General features: G+C 35.5%; 1 protein-coding gene and 1 long non-coding RNA gene across 2 annotated transcripts; both read left to right on the top strand.

The window, feature by feature from the left end:
* Positions 1-766: 766 nt before the first annotated feature.
* LOC135153612 (alpha-(1,3)-fucosyltransferase fut-1-like) lies at positions 767-10,271 on the top strand. The gene is made up of 2 exons (XM_064097161.1): positions 767-1,188; positions 7,119-10,271. Exons 1-2 carry the CDS (start codon positions 1,168-1,170, stop codon positions 8,520-8,522), a joined length of 1,425 nt encoding a protein of 474 aa, XP_063953231.1. The 5' UTR covers positions 767-1,167; the 3' UTR covers positions 8,523-10,271.
* Positions 10,272-15,205: 4,934 nt separating this feature from the next.
* On the top strand, positions 15,206-19,751 carry LOC129256277 (uncharacterized). The gene is made up of 3 exons (XR_010293091.1): positions 15,206-15,284; positions 16,575-16,834; positions 17,220-19,751. It is a non-coding gene; the product is annotated as an uncharacterized LOC129256277 (long non-coding RNA).
* The last annotated feature ends 282 nt before the right edge of the window (positions 19,752-20,033 follow it).

Below are 20,033 nucleotides of genomic sequence, written 5' to 3'. Positions count from 1 at the left end.
AAGCGCCCAAAGCCCCCCCCCCCCATATGTACGCCATTGATGCCACCCGTTTGAGCATGGCAGCCAAAATCATTAAAACGGATGAATATAATGAGTTTATTTTCTTCTAATCATACAATCAGATTTAAAATGATACCTGGATCTTTTTGCTTGCTTGTTTCATTAGCTCACAACTTTTAATAAATTTTCCCCAAAACGCCCCCCCCCCCCTAAATATATATTATATGTATGGGGGGGGGGGGTTCATTACGACTCTGCCATTGGGCATAGATATATTCCTCGTAGTATAGGCAAACCAATGAAATGTTGTATTTTACTTGTCTTAAGCCGTATTAATTTATACAAAATAGCTTTTGCTACATATTGATTATTGTGCAGAAAAAAACTGATGAAAGCATTTAGCCATGGTTGCTGAGGTATCCAGTAGTTCCTTCCTTATATTATGATGAACATGAATCAATAAAAGAAATATTGAACTTCAAAAAAATTTCCAGGTCATACAGAGTCGTCGAAAGTAAAAGGAATGATATTAGTATTTCACATATAGAATTATTGGGCTGATTTCTCAACATCATGCAAAATGGGTGTCGTAGATTATGTTCGGCTACTATGAAACAGTATAAGGGGGTAAGGGGAGCCAGGGAGAGGAGGCAAGAAGAAAGAGAGGGATAGATAGAGGATAGATGACATGAGAGCAAAGTACTCTTGAACTCGAAACAAAATTGACGCATGCCGCGCAGTGGCGGGAGGTCGCCAAATCTGATGCAAAAATGGAGGAAATAAAAAGAAAACAGGACGTCAACAAAATATCGAGAGGAGGGGTGGCACAGTGGTGTATGACTTCAGACTGAAATGCGTATATTCCTGCTTTGTCTCCATGGGCAATCTGCAGCTGTCATGGCCGGATTAAAAGATGCATGGAGGAGAATTCCTTCTTATGTCACGAATAGTCTGCAAGATGCCTTCTTTGGATGATAATTATGCTCAAAGTAGATACACTATACACTAACAATTCATAGGCTACCATTCATCCATTCATGTACATGTATTATGGTGTATCCGCACACGGTGTGTGCTCACAAGTACTTAGGAATCTGCCAGTGTGTTGAAGAACATGATGGACGAAGGATGAGCATCAGATACTATCCCAAATATTATTAGCAGATAATGGCTCGGAGAAATATACAGGTAAGTCAAGGGCATTTTCATTGCGTTCGTGAAATAAATATCTAAGCAAATAAATTATCCTGTATCTCTTATTTCCTCTACATAATAAATTGCACTTAGTTACTTGGAGAGATAACGCTAGAAATGTACCTTCACTTGCCATATAATCATGTATATTGTCCCATTTTACACGAATCTTTGATTTTTTTGGTAAATGAGCTTTCTTCTGGAGTAGTTTTGTTCGATATCATTTAAATGTGGCCATAATTCGGTTTGAAAACAAATTATTCTTGCCACGTTAATGAAATTTTACTAATAAAAAACTAACTGACTCACGTTCCATAAAGTCAATACTGATAAAAAAATCAGTTCTTCACATAATATGTCGTGTAGTGTGTGGCAAATGGGATAAGTAAGCTTAAATAGATTCTCCAAAGAAATTATGTGACAACAATTTTGCTTATAATTGTATAAGAAATTTTCTAAATGTTGCCAAAATACTGCCTAGTACATCACGCGTGGATAATACAAATTTTGTCCCACTAATTTTTTCTAAATGCAATTATTATTCACCATGCTCACATTTTATATTACTTGTCTTTCAGTATCACTGCGGGTTCAAGTCATTTTACTCTGAACATCAAATATTTGTATTACTCGCAAACAAAATTATCTCGTTTATGAAGAGAGAAATTATAACCAGTCAATAGAATATAACAAATGGATTCAACCTATAAAATTTACGAATGAGTAGATGACAAGCCTGATTATAATTGATGAAAATACACACAAAAATCTGCTTGGTCGATGGTCATTCGATCATACAAGGCATGGTGAAAATGAAGAGAGATAGAAGGGGATGAGGTGTGAGCAAATACAAACTCACACGCACCGCACACCCACATTTTCTTCAACATATACCTCACAACATGCAGGGTCTATGCTCATACACATCCACGCACCCACAACGTGCAAAACATATACACCGTCAACATATGTCTCACACAAGTATCCACATTCACCCTCTAACCCCCCCCCCCCTCTCTCTCTCTCTCATACCCCTTTCATAAACCTATCCTCCAATTAGCCGCCTAATAGTAATGCGGATAATTCAATAAAAAATGCGTTCACAAACTCCGAAAATTATCCGCATTATTTTTACGAGCGCCCGTCCTGAAAAAGGCGGATAATCGTCACGACAACTGGACACGCCCCCTCCGATGCGGTTGTGTTGGAAAAGGGTGACCTTGTGACCGCACCATGGCAATTATCCGCATTATTTGGAAATGCGTTCATAAACTCAAAATCTTGTCCCGATGCTGCTATTATGCGGATAATTGCAGCATCAAAATAATGCGGATAACTCTGATCCTCCTCCGATTTTACGACCAAATTATGCTGCTATTAGCCGCATAATTGGGTTTATGAAAGGGGTATCAAACACACACCCGCATTCCCAATTTATCCCCTCACGAGCCCCTCACCCACAAAAGCATACACAATACTAACCGGCAAGTTATATGAGTAAAGGCCGAGGCCACCAAAATAGAGAATTAATTTGAATGCATATTTATACAAGTACATAGGAGAAAATTCCGAAAAATTTGAATGTAAAATTTAAAAAAAAAAGAAATAACCTGTGTTACGAAATGTATATGGGTGTTGGAGATTATTAAACCACAATAATCACGGTAATGTAAGCTCTGACAAATCTCACTAAATTCACCATCTGTTCGTCTCTTCTTTCATTGTCTGACTCTGTATAAATCTAAAAGTTCTCACCCATTATTTTTATAGAGAGCTAAGTTGAGCAAAGCATCCTTGAGTTGGTTTCTATCCTTCTCCCAAGAACAACATTCGTCCTCGGCATAGATGGGCTGCACGCGACTGCCAGTCTGTCCTTGATGTTGCATAACGTACACAAGGGCAGACGAGCAAGACCGTGGACTTATGCAAAACAAATTTGTCCTCGGCGTGAGGTCAGGCGAAGTCGCACGCGACATAGCCTCTTGTCGAGGCCCTGGCAGCTGCTTCCCGAGCGAAGCGAGGGCTTTCCTAATTCGCGAAGCGAATTAGGCCTGGCGCGAGCCAGGGCCTCTTGACATCTGAACTGAATTATATATTCATGAGGAACGTCTTCCTAATGAATATACATGAGTCATGATATTACCGGTCACCGAGTAAACCAATGAAATGTCAGAGCTGTTTCGTCTTGGGTTCGGAATACTATATAGTAGTACACTATTCTGCAGGGGATTCATTTAATTGCGGGACACTAAAGGGGATATAACCAGCAAAATGCTACAAGTAGTGGTACTACTACTACTACTACTACTATTACTACTGGCCGTAACAGACCCATCACCGCCCCGAAACTTCCCGGGAGATACTGCTCAGCCGCTGGTCAGACTCGAGTCAACTCCCAGCAACTCCACTCCAGCTTCCCTCACTGCACTGCACAGCGGAGATCGATAATCGACGCCCCGGATCGACCGGTGGAATCGCATGAAATATTACTTTTTTTTCCATATCCTGTGGGTAGATTTACAAAGACATCTCGTCCTTTCAGTGCAGAGTTAATTTCATCGACTTGCAAATCCTTAAATCGGTCAATATTCAGCATTTTAGAGGCATATTCAGTGCTCTTTGATATTTCGTCGTCACTCTTCGCCAAGAATCCAAGGGTTGCCATTCAAGATGAGCTCATGAATATTTAATATGACGTCATAGCAGCTCGCGCTCTCATTGGATGATTTTCACCGACCAGTTTTTGGTCGGTGAATTGGTAAAAACAATAAAAAACAAAAGAAAGTCGGTGAAATTCGGTACAGATGTCCAGAGGCCCTGTCTCGCGGCGCTCTGCTTCGCTCTCTCCCGTGCTTTGCCATGTTCGCTCGGAAAGCAGCCGACAGGGCCTCGACAAGAGGCTACACGCGACAGAGATCTGTCATCGCTTGGCGAGGTCGCACGCGACTGGGAGACTATCCTCGCTGTTACGTAAGCGAAGGACAGTGCTCTTCACGAGCGCGGTCCAGGTTATAAAGTCTGACCTTAGCTGGGAATGTTGAAAGGACTCTCAGGCAATAAGATCATGTAAACATCCCGCAAACGATGCCAAGGACTAGAAGGCTTTGCTCTCACTGAATATAAATAATGTAGATAAAACAAACTGTATGTATAAACATAGATAACATTTCTCTCAAAAGATAAAGGAAACAAAGTTTTTAGTTGTCACAATAGATGAAAATGTAAATTGGAATGAACATATACGATATCTAGAAACGTAGGTGTGCTTTACGAAATGAAAAATATAGTTCATATACCCTTGTCACACTATACAATTCGTTAATATATACCGTATATTACATAGGTTATGTAGATTCGAATCAGTGATAGGTCAATACGCCATCACGTGACCATAGCTGCGAGGATCACATTTGTTATATTCTGGGTTTTGACGTCACCTCGGTAAATATAACTGTGTTGTGTTGTCAATTGCGGCGTTATATTCACTAAGGTGACGTCACTCGCTGCTTACAAGTTGCGTAATCAGGTAGTTTATTTGATGTACGCGCTACTGTTAACGCGTCGATTGCATTAAGAACGCGCTTGATGTATTTTCAAAGGAAATTCTATTATGACGTAGATGGATCAGAGCTGTAGCAAGAATTTCAGGTTGGAGCCAGATGATGAATGCAATCTCTGATGGCGAATCCACAAAGACTATATAAAATAACAGATATTGCCTGGTCTATCGTTTTAATAAATAACATTTCAACTCCCCTCCGAAGGTTTTTTTTTCCCTCGGGAGAATATTTTCCCTCAGCGCTGCGCACTTCGGGCAAAATATAATCCCTTGGGAAAAATATAATTCCGTCGGGGAGTGGAAATGTTATATTCAAACTCTAGGAAGGCAATATCTGTATAATATTTCGTACTGCAATATAGTTTGGGCAACATGTGCAAACACCAAAATAAATACAATGTACTTGTTACAGAAAAAAGCCATTCGAATTTGTACTGATTCGCAATATTATTTTATCACACAAATCCATTATTCCAATATTTGACGTAAATTCACTTCAAAGTTTACTACTTGTGTTCAAGTTCGTAAATAACATGTTGCCACCTTCATTCCACAATACTATGAACACATCTATTCATTCTTATCCCACCCATAACTCTTCAAATTTTCATTTAATCAACCCTAAATTGCTTATTGCACAGAGATCCATAAGACATCATGGTCCTAATTTATGGAACTCTCTTCCAGAGTCTATCAAAAGACTATCGTCTCTTTATTCATTTAAAGCAAATGTCAAATCCATGTTATAATCAGAATATTTGAAGTGAATTTTCTGTATCAATGCTTTAGTTTTTCATGAAATCCCCCTTCCCTTGACTTAATCATCACCTTTATCTCCATCATGACCACCATCATCTCCATTGCTTTCACTTTACTATTGTTTTCATCATCCTCATCCTTATCATCTCCATCTTCATTATGAACTGATGTTTTTGGTATAAACATATACACATTCTGCTGTATCAGTGCATTTAATCAATTTAATGAGTTTTAATCTGGGGTTGTCATTTTTTTCAAGCAATCTGCTTATGATGACAATACTTCTCCTGTTAATTGTAAATGTTTTAACATGTTGGTAGTGGATAATTTTTTTGTGTTTTTTAAATAATGTTTTTAGTACATTTACTCTATGATTCATGCCAAAAAACAGTAAACAATATTACGTTTTGTTTTGTTATGAAAAAATATATACTAATTAAATGAATGTATGCAGAAGAGAACATTAAATCAAATCAAATATTGAGAATGTTGATAGTATACAACAAATACAAACTCGTGACACCTATTTAAATCTCTCAAATTCTCTGAAATGTAAGGCAAGCGGTTGGAACTGCGCTGTTGAGGATTTTATTTTCATCCCCGTCACAAAAGAAGAAGAAATTCGCCACAATGTGTACAACGAAAAAAACCTATTAAACATTAGAAACAATAAGGTATCAGAAACTGTTATATTTATTTGGAGTGCAAGGTGTTGGAATAGATTTAGTGCCTTTATATCATTAACAGGCCCTTCTTTTCCCATTCCCCTTTCATGAAAGTGTAAATTGGAGTAACTTGTTTAAAATGTCTGGTGCTTGTGGCCCTTGAATGTCTGCCAATAATACAGTTTAAAGGTCAGGGGCGTCACTGTTCAAGAATTGCGAGAGGTCAAAGTGTTTCGTAGTTCATAGCTACCTCATGCTGCAGATGCACTAAGAGTATAAACATTTACATGTTCCATCTCTTTCAAGATTTATGTGGTAGTTAATCATTATGTGTACGACGAAGTGACCAAAGTGAAGATCTTTAAAATATGTACAGATAATTTTTCGAAATCAATTTCATACAGAACAGAAGTCCAACGTACATTGAAAATACAGTCACGTATGTCCTTTTAGGTATGGACTAAAAAAAATATGTTCGACACTCGACAGAGACTTTGGGAGTAACATGCCTCCCCTCGCCATTGAATATGAGTTAATTTGCCTTTTTTCAAGGCAATGCTCATTCACTCAACATAATCAAAGATTATAGGTCTACATTACAAAAGGGCTTATTTTTTACATTAGTTATATTTATGTAATCTGTTAGTAGAAAAAAATGAATAAATTAAAGCGATTTTGGGATAGCATTATAGGTATCAAGATAAATGGCAACAAATTGAACTTTAAAGAAGTAATATCAAATAGGAACGAATGCTTTAACATCTTTAAAAATGACATCTTAGAATATTTTTTTGGTCGTTATAGTGTTTTGAGGTTGTATTGAAAACACAACCCGTTCGAGTCCATCTGACATTACATGGCCACCACAGATGTTTGCCAAAAAACTTCAGTCTTTTAGTGCGTTTATCCAGAATTATACTCTTCACTTTTTATATTTTCAGGTTTTATCTACAATGTCCCCCAAGCGTCTCTTACTCTATGTCATTACATCTTGGGGTATCTTAGCATTCTGCTGGATCTCCTACCATTGCCATTGGATCAGAGGATCTTCCAGTGGGAGTGATCGATCAAAGGTTCGTCTTGTTAGCAAAGAGGAATGTACTAGGCTCCTTCAAGATTACGGAGATATTTTGAGGATAATGCAAGAGAGGGGAGCACATGAAAGGGAACAAGAAGGGTATAAATCTGAGCTCAAATTTTGTGTAGACCAACCGGCCTCTTTGATCCAACCGAATACCAGGTCTTCAGAAGACGGTGGTCAACAAAAGTTGATTGACACCAAACTTGTGATTCGTGAAGCTCTTCCTAGACCTCATTGTGTTAAACAAGTCCAAATATGGGGAACTGAACACCGACAACGTGGAATCGAGCCCTGTCCAGGACTAGCATGCGGTATCAATTTGGTGATCGACGCCAATTATGAGACATTAAAAGATAGTGATGCCGTCTTGCTCTTACCCAGGACACTCTGGAATTGGACTAAAATATTGAGTCATAAACGTAAAGGACAAAAATTGATATTTTACTCCCACGAAAGTCCACTAAATACACAAAAAGGAGTCCTTCCACCCAAAGACTATATCAACAGCGCTTATGATTACATAATGTCATACCGTTTCAGGGAGTCCCACTTATATGCTAGCTTTGCTTACTATGACACCAGTAAACCATCGATTAGTTCAAACGAAACAAGGAATTGGGCTGCTGGTCGGAAACGACAGGTCGCATGGTTGTCCTCTAACTGTCAGTCCATCTATCTGCATTGGAATAGGACTGGGTTTGTCAAAGAGCTATCCAAATATCTTGACGTGGGCATGTACGGCAAGTGCGGGGAGCAAGGAGCTTGTCCTCCACGTGTAGATAACTTCTCCGAAACATGCAATGGTGTACTACGACAGTTCAAGTTCTATCTCGCTTTAGAAAACTGCGCTTGTCGAGACTACATCACCGAAAAACTGTGGAATAATGCCTTCAAAAACGACCTAGTCCCTATTGTGTTTGGACCTCCTCGAGCGGACTACGAGGCAGTCGTTCCACCGGATTCATTCATCCATGTCGAGGACTTCGAAACGATCCAAGATCTTGCGGACTATGTAACCATTCTTGATCAGAATGACAATCTCTACAATAAGTTCTTTGAATGGAAGAAACAAGGATCCGTCGAATTCACAAACGAATCATGGCTTTTTATGCCTCAGAATATGTGCCAGGTCGTCAGTAGACTATTAGATGACGAAAAAGCAGCAAGAGCGGGAAAGATCAACAAACCAATCCTGCCGGATTGGAAAGAATGGTGGCCTCAGTCTTGTCGCAACATTTCAGGGTTTCCCATCAAGATTACGTAGGTGACAAACAATGCAAATCGTCAAGACGTAATTTAAATGGAGTATCTAATCGATTTATAGGCATATTATCATGTGGTGAACAGATAATAATTTGTATGTTTAGAAATCTGTGATTATAATTCATTTTTTAAATATTACTTTATTTTCATTCCATGTAATTTCCAATAAACAGTATAATATATATCTAAATCTAGAAATTCTGGTTTGAATGGTTAAGAAGAGTCATTCACTGAAAACTTAATGAGGCATTATACAAGTTTATAATCATAATTATCTTGTTTATTGTTGCTGTTATTTGTGCTGTTGTTACCAAACTAGAACTTATGAAAGACTGCCAATGTTTATTAGAAATGAATGAATGTCCTGTATGTGTTTGCACGTGTGTACGTTGGTGGGGGTGGGAGTGTGTGCATGTGGGAGCTTTAAGCGAAATAGAATACGAGTGGCGATGGTAACATTGTGAACCATAATTATCTTTGTCTCAGCTTGGTTTAGTTTTCTTAGTATATACTTGTTCACGCATTTCATTCAATCATTAATTGCTTCAGTGGTTTGTACATAATTTGTAGACTGTTGTTAACACAAAATGAAAAGTTGTAAATTTTGTTATAATTATCAACCTTGAGTTTATGTACTCGGTTTTGGATTAAATTTTACTTTGATAATAAAACATGTTGAAGAAATTGTGTACGTATGTATATTTGATTTGATTTATTGTTTTCTTCTGCATCCATAACATTCGTATAATACATTTTTCATAACATAATATGCTAGCATTTTTGGCATGAATCATAAATAAAGAGTATTAAAAAGATAATTTCAGACAAAAATGATTAACTATATGATATTCACAATTTGCAGGAGAAGGATTGTCATCATAAACAGATTGCTTGAAAAAAATTACAATCCCAAACTTATACTAATTGAATAAATTAATACATTTATAAAGCAGAATGGGCATACATTTTCAAATACGAAACATGACTTCATGCAATATTATAGTATGAAGATGAAGATGATAAAACTGAGGGTGACGGTGATATGATGATGTTGATGATGATGATTATGATGAAGGCCATGGAGATGATGGTGGTCATGATGAAGATATTGGTAATGACTAAATCGAAGGAGGAATAAATTCACGATAAAAAGGATATGACACAGAAATTTTACTTCAAATATTCTGATAATAACATAGATTTAACGTTTGCCTTAAATGAGTGAAGAGACGAAGATTGTTTTACAGGCTCTGGTAGAGAGTTCCACAAATCTGGACCATGGTGTCTTATGGATCTCTGCGCAATAAGCAATTTAGGGTTGATTAAATGGAAATATGAAGAGTTACGGGTAGGGTAAGAATGAATAGATGTATTCAGAGTATAAAAATTGTGGAATGAAGGTGGGAGCATGTTATTTACGTAATTAAACATAAGTAGTAAATTTTGAAGAGTATTTATGTCAAATACTGTTAGAGTCTTTAGTTTATGGAATAATGGATTTGTGTGTGATAAATATTGGGAATCAGTACAGATTCGAATTGCTTTTTTCTGTAATAAGTATATTGTATTAATTTTAGTTTTTGCACATGTTGCCCAAACTATGTTGCAATATGATATATAAGACAATATTAATGAATTGTAGAGTATGACAAGAGTTGTATGTGGAATTATGTTTTTCATTTTGTAAAGTATACCAACGTTTCTAGAAATACTAGTAGTTATACAACGTACATGTTCATTCCAATTTAAATTTTCATCTATTGTGACACCTAAAAACTTTGTTTCTCTTTTCCTTTTGAGAGGAGTATTGTCTATGTTTATATTGTAAGGAAATTCGTTATCATGTGAGTGTGTATGCTTGAAATATATAAAGTTTGTTCTATCTATGTTGAGTGAAAGCTTATTACACTTAAACCACAAAGATAGTTTTGGTAATTCACGGTTAATTATATCTACTAAAGTTTCTAAGCTATTATGTGAACAAAAAATGTTGGTGTCATCTGCAAATAATACATATGATAATAAAGGTGTTACAGAAGTCAAATCATTGATATATATTTTAAAAAAAGCAAGGGGCCTAGGATTGATCCTTGTGGAACTCCGCATTGTATTAACTGAAAATCAGAAGGAATATTATTGTGAATTACATATTGTTTTCTATTGGACAAATAACTCTTAAACCAAGATAGTGTAATTCCGCGAATTCCAAAATTTTCAAGTTTTTTAAGTAATATCTGGTGGTCAAGAGTGTCAAAGGCTTTGCTTAAGTCCATGAATACGCCTATTATATGTTCTTTTTTTGTCATTGCATTTGTGATTTTATCGTATATTTGTATTAAAGCCTGATCAGTCGAATGTCCTTTCCTGAATCCATATTGGTTAGAATTTAGAAAATGAAAAGTATCTAGAAACTTATAAAGTCTATTGTAAATAATCTTCTCTAATATTTTGGAAATGCTGGGAAGAATAGAAATAGGCCTGTAATTTGTTATTTCATGCGGATTGTCTTTTTTAAAACAGGATTTACCTTTGCAATTTTTAGGGAATCAGGACATATTCCGGTGCTAATCGACAGATTAAAAATATGACACAAAGGAGAGGCAATATAGTGTATGATCTGCTTAAGAAGGAAAGTACCAATTCTATCAATTCCCTGTGATTTGCTTGATTTGAGATTTTTTGTTATTTCAATTAATTCCTGAACATTTGTTGGGTTAAAGAATAAAGAAGAGTTAATGGGTGTGGGAAGAAATTTTCCAAAATTTTCATCAGTTCTGTCAAGTTTGTTTGCCAATGAGGGTCCTAAGTTAACAAAAAAGGAATTAAAGGTATCAGCTACATCTTCTGAATTTATCGCAACATCATGAGCTGTGAAATTATCTTTGGGTAATATTTTGGGTTTCTTGCCAATCAAATCATTTATAATCTCCCATGTTGCTTTCATGTTTGATTTGACTTTGTAAAGCTTCTCGGAATAAAATAATTTGCGAGAAGCTCGAATTGTATTGGTTAGTCTATTTCTGTAAGTTTTGTATTTATTTTTGTTTTCGGGTACGTATGGATCTTAAAATTGCTTTAGAAATCCATGGCATTTTTGCCTTCGTTCTTTTGACCAGTGGTATCAGAGGAAAAATTTTCTCGTAAAATGTCTGCAATTTATTGTTAAAATTTGTGTATGCAATGTTTAAATTAGACTCATGAAATACATCCAACCATTCTTCAATAGCAAGATCCCTTTTAAACGATTCAATGTTATTTTCTATACATTGTCGATTTGAGTATATTTTCTTTTGGAATATCATTATCGCAAAATGAAAAAACCGGCAAATTATCCGATATATCAGATATTAACAATCCGCTGGTAATATCTCTGTTTAATATATTTGAAAAAATGTTGTCGATAAGTGTTGATGAATGGCTATCAATTCTGGTCGGTTTATCTATATGGGGATAATCGCCAAATGAATGCATTGTGTGTAGGAATAAATCATGTTCATTATTTTGGGATAACAGGTTGATGTTAAAATCACCCATTAAATATATTTGTTTCTCTTCTTTTCTAATAGTATGAAAGCACGTTTCAAGGTCTTCACAAAATAAATTTACTTTATCATGAGGGGGTCTATAAATCAATCCAATAATTATAGTTTTGCTTTTTGGCTTCGTGATTTCTATGAATAAAGTTTCACTCTGTTTTAATGATATTTCTTTCCTTACTTTGAATTATAAATGTTCACTGATGTAAAATGCTACACCTCCTCCTCTTTGATCTTCCCGGTCACGCCTAATGAGATTATAGTTTTCCAAACTGAATATGTTAGGTGAAGTATTGTGAAGCCATGTTTCCGTGACACCAATAATGGAAAATTTGAAATTGTTTAAAGTGAAAAGTAATGATTCCAATGACTCAAAATTTTTATTCAAACTACGAGCATTAATATGAAGCAAACTGAATTTATGTTCCATGTCTCTAAATCTAGAAGTAAAATCTTCGGTTGAGTAATAGTTATTATCAGATGATATATTGTTTGTATTGAAAATAGAAAAAATGTCCATGTCATTACTCAGGAGGATAATTTGATATTACCAAAAAAATTAAGATTATTGGTATGATATGTGATTTGTGTGTAAATTTTCTGTGTCATAACAGCAAGATGGTGGTAGTAATGGTGATGAGATGAAGAGAGGATGAAGTTTAAAAAACTAATAAAGGATGAATGTGAAATCGAATTTGCTGTTGGTGATTATGATGATGATGATGAAAATGATGACAATGATGACAATGATGATGGAGGTGATGATTGGAGAATTGAAATCCTACAACCGGAACCTGATAATGAATATTCATAATCGAAATGTAATGAACACTCTTATTTCTGAGTGCCTCAGCCATGATTTGTATGCGAAGGAACCTTTTAAACACAAAGTATCAGTGGCACTGTAATAATAAAGATACAAAATAAAGGTTTCGATCCTATCGAATAAAAATATACATTTATATATATATTGATATAATTGGTCATCGACATCACGAAGTGTCTCAGAGGTCAGAGTCAATACAGAATCAAAGAATAATTTTAATTTGTTAATTTCTAATGAGATGTCAATTGTTGAATATCTCGTAAAATTTCAGTCTTTTATTTTTCTTGATCGATCACTTGTGTTGGTATTCAAAATAAAAAAAGTAAATTCTAAAAGCTAGAAATTAAACACAAGTTTCTCAAAATTAGTTCATGACCTCTGAAAACATAAGGATGGCTCGTGAAAAGGATGATAAATTAGCACATAATGTCATGTACAACCAAAGGGTGGTGCCATAATGGATATACTGCATGCGTGCTGGTATAATCACATAATGCATGTTTGCATATAGGGCCTATACACATAATGGCTGCATACAGTGAGTATATCCATTGTAAGCTGTAAACGGCGTGAGAAACAATGAAAAAGTATAGTTTACAAACTAAAATTACATCATACCCAAGCAGTGAATTAAATATTTCCAATAGAAGCATAAAACCTCAGTCACATTTCCCCTACGGCAGCAGTATACGGCGAGTCGAAATCAGCCGTTTTAACATTTTTGTTTAACCAGCTCCATAATTATTTGTTTGTTTTATTTTTTTGCCATGTATGACAAGAAATAAATTGACAGAATATAATGTTACATTGATAATAATAATAATACATTGGAACTAAGGAAACACAAAAAAATGTTTGAAAAGCAGAGTCAATTAACATCGTATGTAATACCTCGGTCACATTTGCTCTACGGCGGCCGTACGGCGAGTCGAAAACAGCTGTTTTATTCATTTTTATACAAACCACCTATATGTATTGCTCGTACATAAAATGTTAAAACGGCTGTTTTCGACTCGCCGTACGGCCGCCGTAGAGCTAATGTGACCAAGGTATTAGTAACTCGTTTAACTAAAAAATGGCTCAAAATAAGCACTCATAAAAACCAGAACAAAAATTAAATTAATACAATAACCAAAATAATGCCGCTATATCATAGTACGATACAGACATCACTCATATCTTAAATGTAGGTGGTTTGAATAAAAATGAATAAAACAGCTGTTTTCGACTCGCCGTATGGCCATGCACCGTAGGCATGGTAGGGGAAATGCGACTGAGGTATAAAAAAAACATAGTCATGTCATGACAGACTGTATGCATCGGAACGTGATTCTTTCAAGCAGAAGAATAGACTGAATTGAATATTTCAGTTGCCTAGATACATAATTATAATGGTCGTGGTGGAAGAAGCATTATATATCCCTTGTAGGAAACACTGTATGATATAATCACGTTTTGATGCATGTAAAAAAAAAAAAATTTGTACAGGGTCTATGTATTTTGATTAGACTGATCCTTTATACTGCATGTATACCTAAAACAACGCAAAATTACTCATATTCTTACAATGTACATGTTTTGTGTGTGTGTTAACGTATCGCTTAAACAAACACGAATCACCTTAATATCATTTTCGGTGATTTTACTTTGGATAGAGGTATTCGTAACCTCTAAGTGAACATTCTTTTTATTTCCATTTGTTTACACCAAAACGTGTTTTAGCCCATACATCGATTAAACAAGTAGGACTTGATATTCAAAATTCTTTATCTTTTCATACACTAATTCTTAACTAGTTTTCACTTAAAAATAATCTGAAGGAGTTACTCCTCTCAATATACTCTTCATAATTTTACTTCAAAATAACCTGCATAATTTTAACTTACGTGAAAATTATCTTAGTTATATTGACGATGTAGGCATATATATTTACATTCATTATCATATTCACATAAACGCAACAGGAGCATAATTTTATGCTTCTTTTCTCAAGACAGAATTCCGAATGATTCATTTCAAACCATTATAATTCAACGGATTAATTATGCAATATAATCTAAATAGACTCATGTGGTAGTGAGGGTGTGTGGGTGTGTGTGTGTGTTTATGGTTTGTTTCTAAGATTATTTCTTTCGTTTCTTGTCAAATGTGAATATCATTTTGTATGGTAAAAATGAACGAAACAAACACATATGCCATTGAAGGGTTTTGTTTTTGTGACTAGAGCATTTGATGGATGCAATCGGTAGAACATGTAAAATGGGGCTTTTATTGTAGGTTACACTCAACTACACATCCCGTGTACAACAATTCTACTTCCTCTGTTACAGCTAAAATACTAGTAGGCCAGCTACATAGTTGTCTGCAGTGATAACAGAATATTGTTGGCGAACGATCAATGGTAAGTACAGAACAATATTTCTATCAATATTAGGTTGTAAATACAGAAATGTCATCATGATGGAACCTGTACCTACTTCAACTTTTGCTTATGACACAATGTTATCGATTTGTTGACTAATTGGTTGTTATTAATAATGAGGCTAGTTAAATTAGCCTCATTTTTATCTCATCTACTGTGAATTGGAATTCATTACATATTTCACATAATGAGAATTGTTTCATTTTAGAATAAACTTTAAACGTAATTTGATCATTCCACTCACATTTTCACCGGTGTAAAATCCGTATTTCATACTCTGAGTTTTAATTTGAATCACATATGAAATGTGTGATCTATTAAAGTTTGAAATATTTGGGTAAACAATAATACATGCGGCCATGAGACAATTATTCTTTGACTGTAATCCATATATATGTGCCAGAACGTGAATGATGTGACCTGTTGCTCGATTTCTATACCTATTATAGCACTTTTGTTCACTCATCTGGTTTTGATCAAATGCATCAAAATATCTATAATCGTGTAGGAATTTCAGTAAAAAAATTATGGTTGCATGACGTGACAGGTAACAAGATATCAACAAAACACGACTTTGTTGTGAATCAATACGTTAAAAAAAATCGGACATTGACTTAATTGCATGTGGGGGTGATTTTTTTCACTGGGTAATCAAGCGTCATGGGGGGGAAGGGGTTACCGAATTGCATATAGGTTCAATTTTCAAGCCCCGGTTACCATGGTTATGTCTTTCGCATGGTGAAGTTAAGCGTCATTCCCAGATGGGTGTACATAATCATATCTGATTGATGGGCCTAAACGCGTGGAATAAATAACTATACACACGTACAATGAGCTGACTCCGGGGGATTTTTGTTGTACTTTTAAATCAAAATTAAAGGATCTAGTAGACACCTTTTTAAATTCTTAATGTCTTATTAGTAATTTTTTTTTTATCCTTAAACCCACCATGGGAATGTATTATATTTCATAATTGAACATTTAAAATCACATTACACGTGTTTACATATTTCTTCTTCAAAAAAATATTCCAAATCAAATTCTCGACAATCTTTTCCTGTGTTATTTTTTATAAGTATATATTTATAAATGCACCAAAAGGCAATTGTACGGATCGAATCTAATCTTGTTTCTTTGTGAGCTTTAAGAAGATGCATTTCTGTTATTTTGTAGGTCAACATTGTATTCAAACTTAGCTTTTGTTAGTAATTTGATTTTTTATCGAAATTCCACAAAATGAATGATCTTCATTGTGTTTTCTGTGTCCAGATGATGCGCCATGGCACCAGGTACAATCATAGCCGTCTGTTAGTCAGTAAGGTCTAAAATAAAACATTTCATAACCAAGGTTTCAAGTCTGACCAATGTAGACGTTATAGAACTGCCTGACAATGATCTTGGATTCGATCATCTTTCAGGATTTGATGGTGTAATAGTCTGTCATTCTGTCAGCACTTGTCACTTAGCAGTGGATGATGTTGTGGACATTCTATTCGACAAGTTCCTGCTCACATTCACGAAAAACTCTGGTAATAAAAAAAATGCAAAAAAATTGTTGGGGTGTGTGGGGATGTGCGTCGTTTTCTGTATGTTAACGAATTAAGAAGTCTTTCATCTATATTTGGTACCCTGATCTCCTTCTCTTTCATCTCTCGTTTGATGGATTATAAATTTGGGTATGGAGGTTGACGGTTACAAAAGTCATCGATATGAATTGTGGGATTCTAAAAAAGAATTATATGTTTCTAAAAATTAGTACCGATGAATTTATCTTTGACTAGTATACTATTTGACTGGTAGATGGATGAAGTAGCCATTCTTGGATGAATAATTTTGAATTGGTATACTGTATTACATTTTATTTCAAGTAGTCAAACCTGGTTGAAATTGTACTTTTTTACATTCTGTATGCAGGCGCAACTAATGTCTGTATTATTGTTCATGATTTCCCTATGGGACCATCCGACTCGTCTCTGGAGGATCATGCTACGATTAAGGGTGCTTATACGAAGAGCTTCCAGAGCAAACTATCCTCAACCTTTGATCATGAGCATGGTGATTGTCCTCATAAGTTATTGGTCTGTGGTAGATTGGACAACCAGGTGGACATGGATGAAGCAGAGTGGACACAACTTGAAGACTTTGTGAGACAGTGTCAGATGCAGTCAGCATCCGCAGAAGCTTCCAAGAGGGCCAGCCACGTCAGATTGTTCAGAATGTTTCTGATGCAACTATTGATGGTAATCTTAGCAGGGACGTTCCTTGTGGTTGTATTGACTATCAAACTGTACCGTAGTTTGGGGACTGCTGGGGTATCAATCTTCATAATATCATTGATTAGCATATTATACCATTGTTACATTAAAGATCAGGCATCTCAACTCATAACGAAATGTGGATTTGGGGTTATTATGGTAGCAGTAACTTACTTTATCTATCTTCTGATTAACAATGTGTGCAGCATGTAGTTAATCCGAAATGTATTGTAGGCCTACTGCGCAACTGACTGCTCTTAAATCATAATTATGAAAAATGTTACTATCTCTCAAATCTTAATGAACATGTACATATCAAAGACGAAGTAGTAAACAATAACAATGTCTTATTAAATATCATTTTGTTCCCTAACCCATGGAAGACTAGCCTTTTGCCAAGGCACTCGGCTCTGATATTTGAAAAAAAATGCGTCTGAATACATAGATTAGCATCCGAGGCGCGGTCCAGCCATCACTCCTGTTAACGCACATTGCCCTAGTCTATTTTCCAAACCCTATATCGGGCGGACAAGTAGCGCGCAAGGACTTGCCCAAATGCTAATGAAAGACAAGCAGCAACAGCTGGAAATGGAATATCGACCTATATTTTCCTTTCAATGTGTACTTTTGATTGAATACATGTATGTATCTTTTGTGTCCCGATTTATTTATTTTCATTATTTTTTACAGGGGATGCTGATGTAAATTTGACAAGCAAAAAAAAGGTTTCACGACAAAATGAAGGTCATTTTGGTCATGAGAAATTTGACAAGCAAAAAAAAGGGTTTCACTCCAAAATGTACGCTTCCCAGGGCCATGATGAAGACCCTTTAAATTGTTAAATTTTCAAAAGATTAGCATCAAAAGGAGTGTGAACCAATTGCTATACGTCCGCAGCCTCTTTCTTCCTGTCACGCCTATATAAACCCAGGAAAAAGGAACAAACAACAAGAACCTCTCTTGTATTTGAATTTATGCAATAACGAGAAAGAAAAGTTTAAAATTAATATTGATTTAAGATAGCATGAAACAAATTTCACTATAGCCTATTTTTTCAAATTTCCTGCACTTAATATTTTCAGCTGTTTTACATTGTAATTTATGGTAATTTTGTAGTGCTAATTTACTGAAAACTCGGGGTTTATTGGTACTTTACCAAAAGGTTTTGAGATTTTTTATTGATATTTTGAACACTACTTTGAAACGAATCAGGGATTACAATTTTGTAGATTTAAAAGTTAATCGCAACATGTGTAATTTGCACGAATACCAATGTCGTGATGGTGTTCATCCATGTTAAAATAGTGTTATTATAATAAGATTATGAGAATGTTATAGGATTAATTATGTACGGACTATAGGCCTTGAAAAAGGGCCAAATGCATAAAATTTGCCCTTTCTGTCGTTTTCCCTTTTCTTTTATTTTCCCTGGCCATTATTGTTGGAATTTGCTTGAATAATAATGCATAGAAATAAGATATTTATTAAGAGGGTAACTAGGGTTAGATAGCACTTTGCTTATGTTCGCACGAGCGCCAATCATTAGTTGGGTTTGTTGATTAAAAGCGGAGCGTTGTGGCCCAGTGGATTCGTCTTCGGACTTTGAAACAGAGGGTCGTGGGTTCGAATCCCAGCCATGGCGTAATTTCCTTCAGCAAGAAACTGATCCACAATGTGCTGCACTCAACCCAGGTGAGGTAAATGGGTACCGGTAGGAAGTTATTCCTCAAGAAGCTGTGTGCGCTATGAACGCCTAGCTTAGCCGGGTAATATAGGAGCGCCTTGAGCACCTAACAAGGTGGATATGTGCTATATTATTTAAAAAAAAAACAATAGCGACATCTCTCTGATCGGAAGGGTAATTCCGGATTTACATCTCGGTATTCTATTCATGATAAATGGTCAGTGTTTGATTCTTACAGTTCCTTGACGAATCAAAAGCAAAGCAAGTTTTTATGCTAATATTTATAAGTGGTATCATTTATGCAATGGTGTGAAGTAATACCTAACCCTCTGCTTGTTTCTATGCTCAAATAAAAAGCTTGGAAGCAATTATCATGTTTTATGAATTCAGTATGATAATTATGATATAGTTCTAGATTAAAAGATTTGGACACTGAAAATCTGATCAAGATCAATATCGGATGTAAAATAAAGTTACGAGAGCTTTTATCTCAAATTCTACACAATACGTCATGGTCAGAGAGCCAAGGATATACACACAATTTACACTATTCATTTAATTCAGTGGCCTAACTACGAGGGGCACGTGCCCCTCCCCCTATCGGCTGGACAAAAAAAGAGGGAAAGGAGAAAAAGAGGGAGAAAGAAAGAGAATAAGTAGTAAAGGAATATATATATACAGTGCGTCCCAGAAAAAAACTAAACCGAGATTTATCGATGATTTATCATAATTTAATCACAAATACAATAGACAAGTGACCTACCATTGTAAAGCTTAGAATCTCCTCTT

The sequence above is a fragment of the Lytechinus pictus genome, chromosome 3 (genome assembly GCF_037042905.1).
Source record: "Lytechinus pictus isolate F3 Inbred chromosome 3, Lp3.0, whole genome shotgun sequence".
Lineage (NCBI taxonomy): Eukaryota > Metazoa > Echinodermata > Echinoidea > Temnopleuroida > Toxopneustidae > Lytechinus > Lytechinus pictus.
Note: the sequence above shows the minus strand (reverse complement) of the source record. Positions and strands in the feature narration are given on the sequence as shown.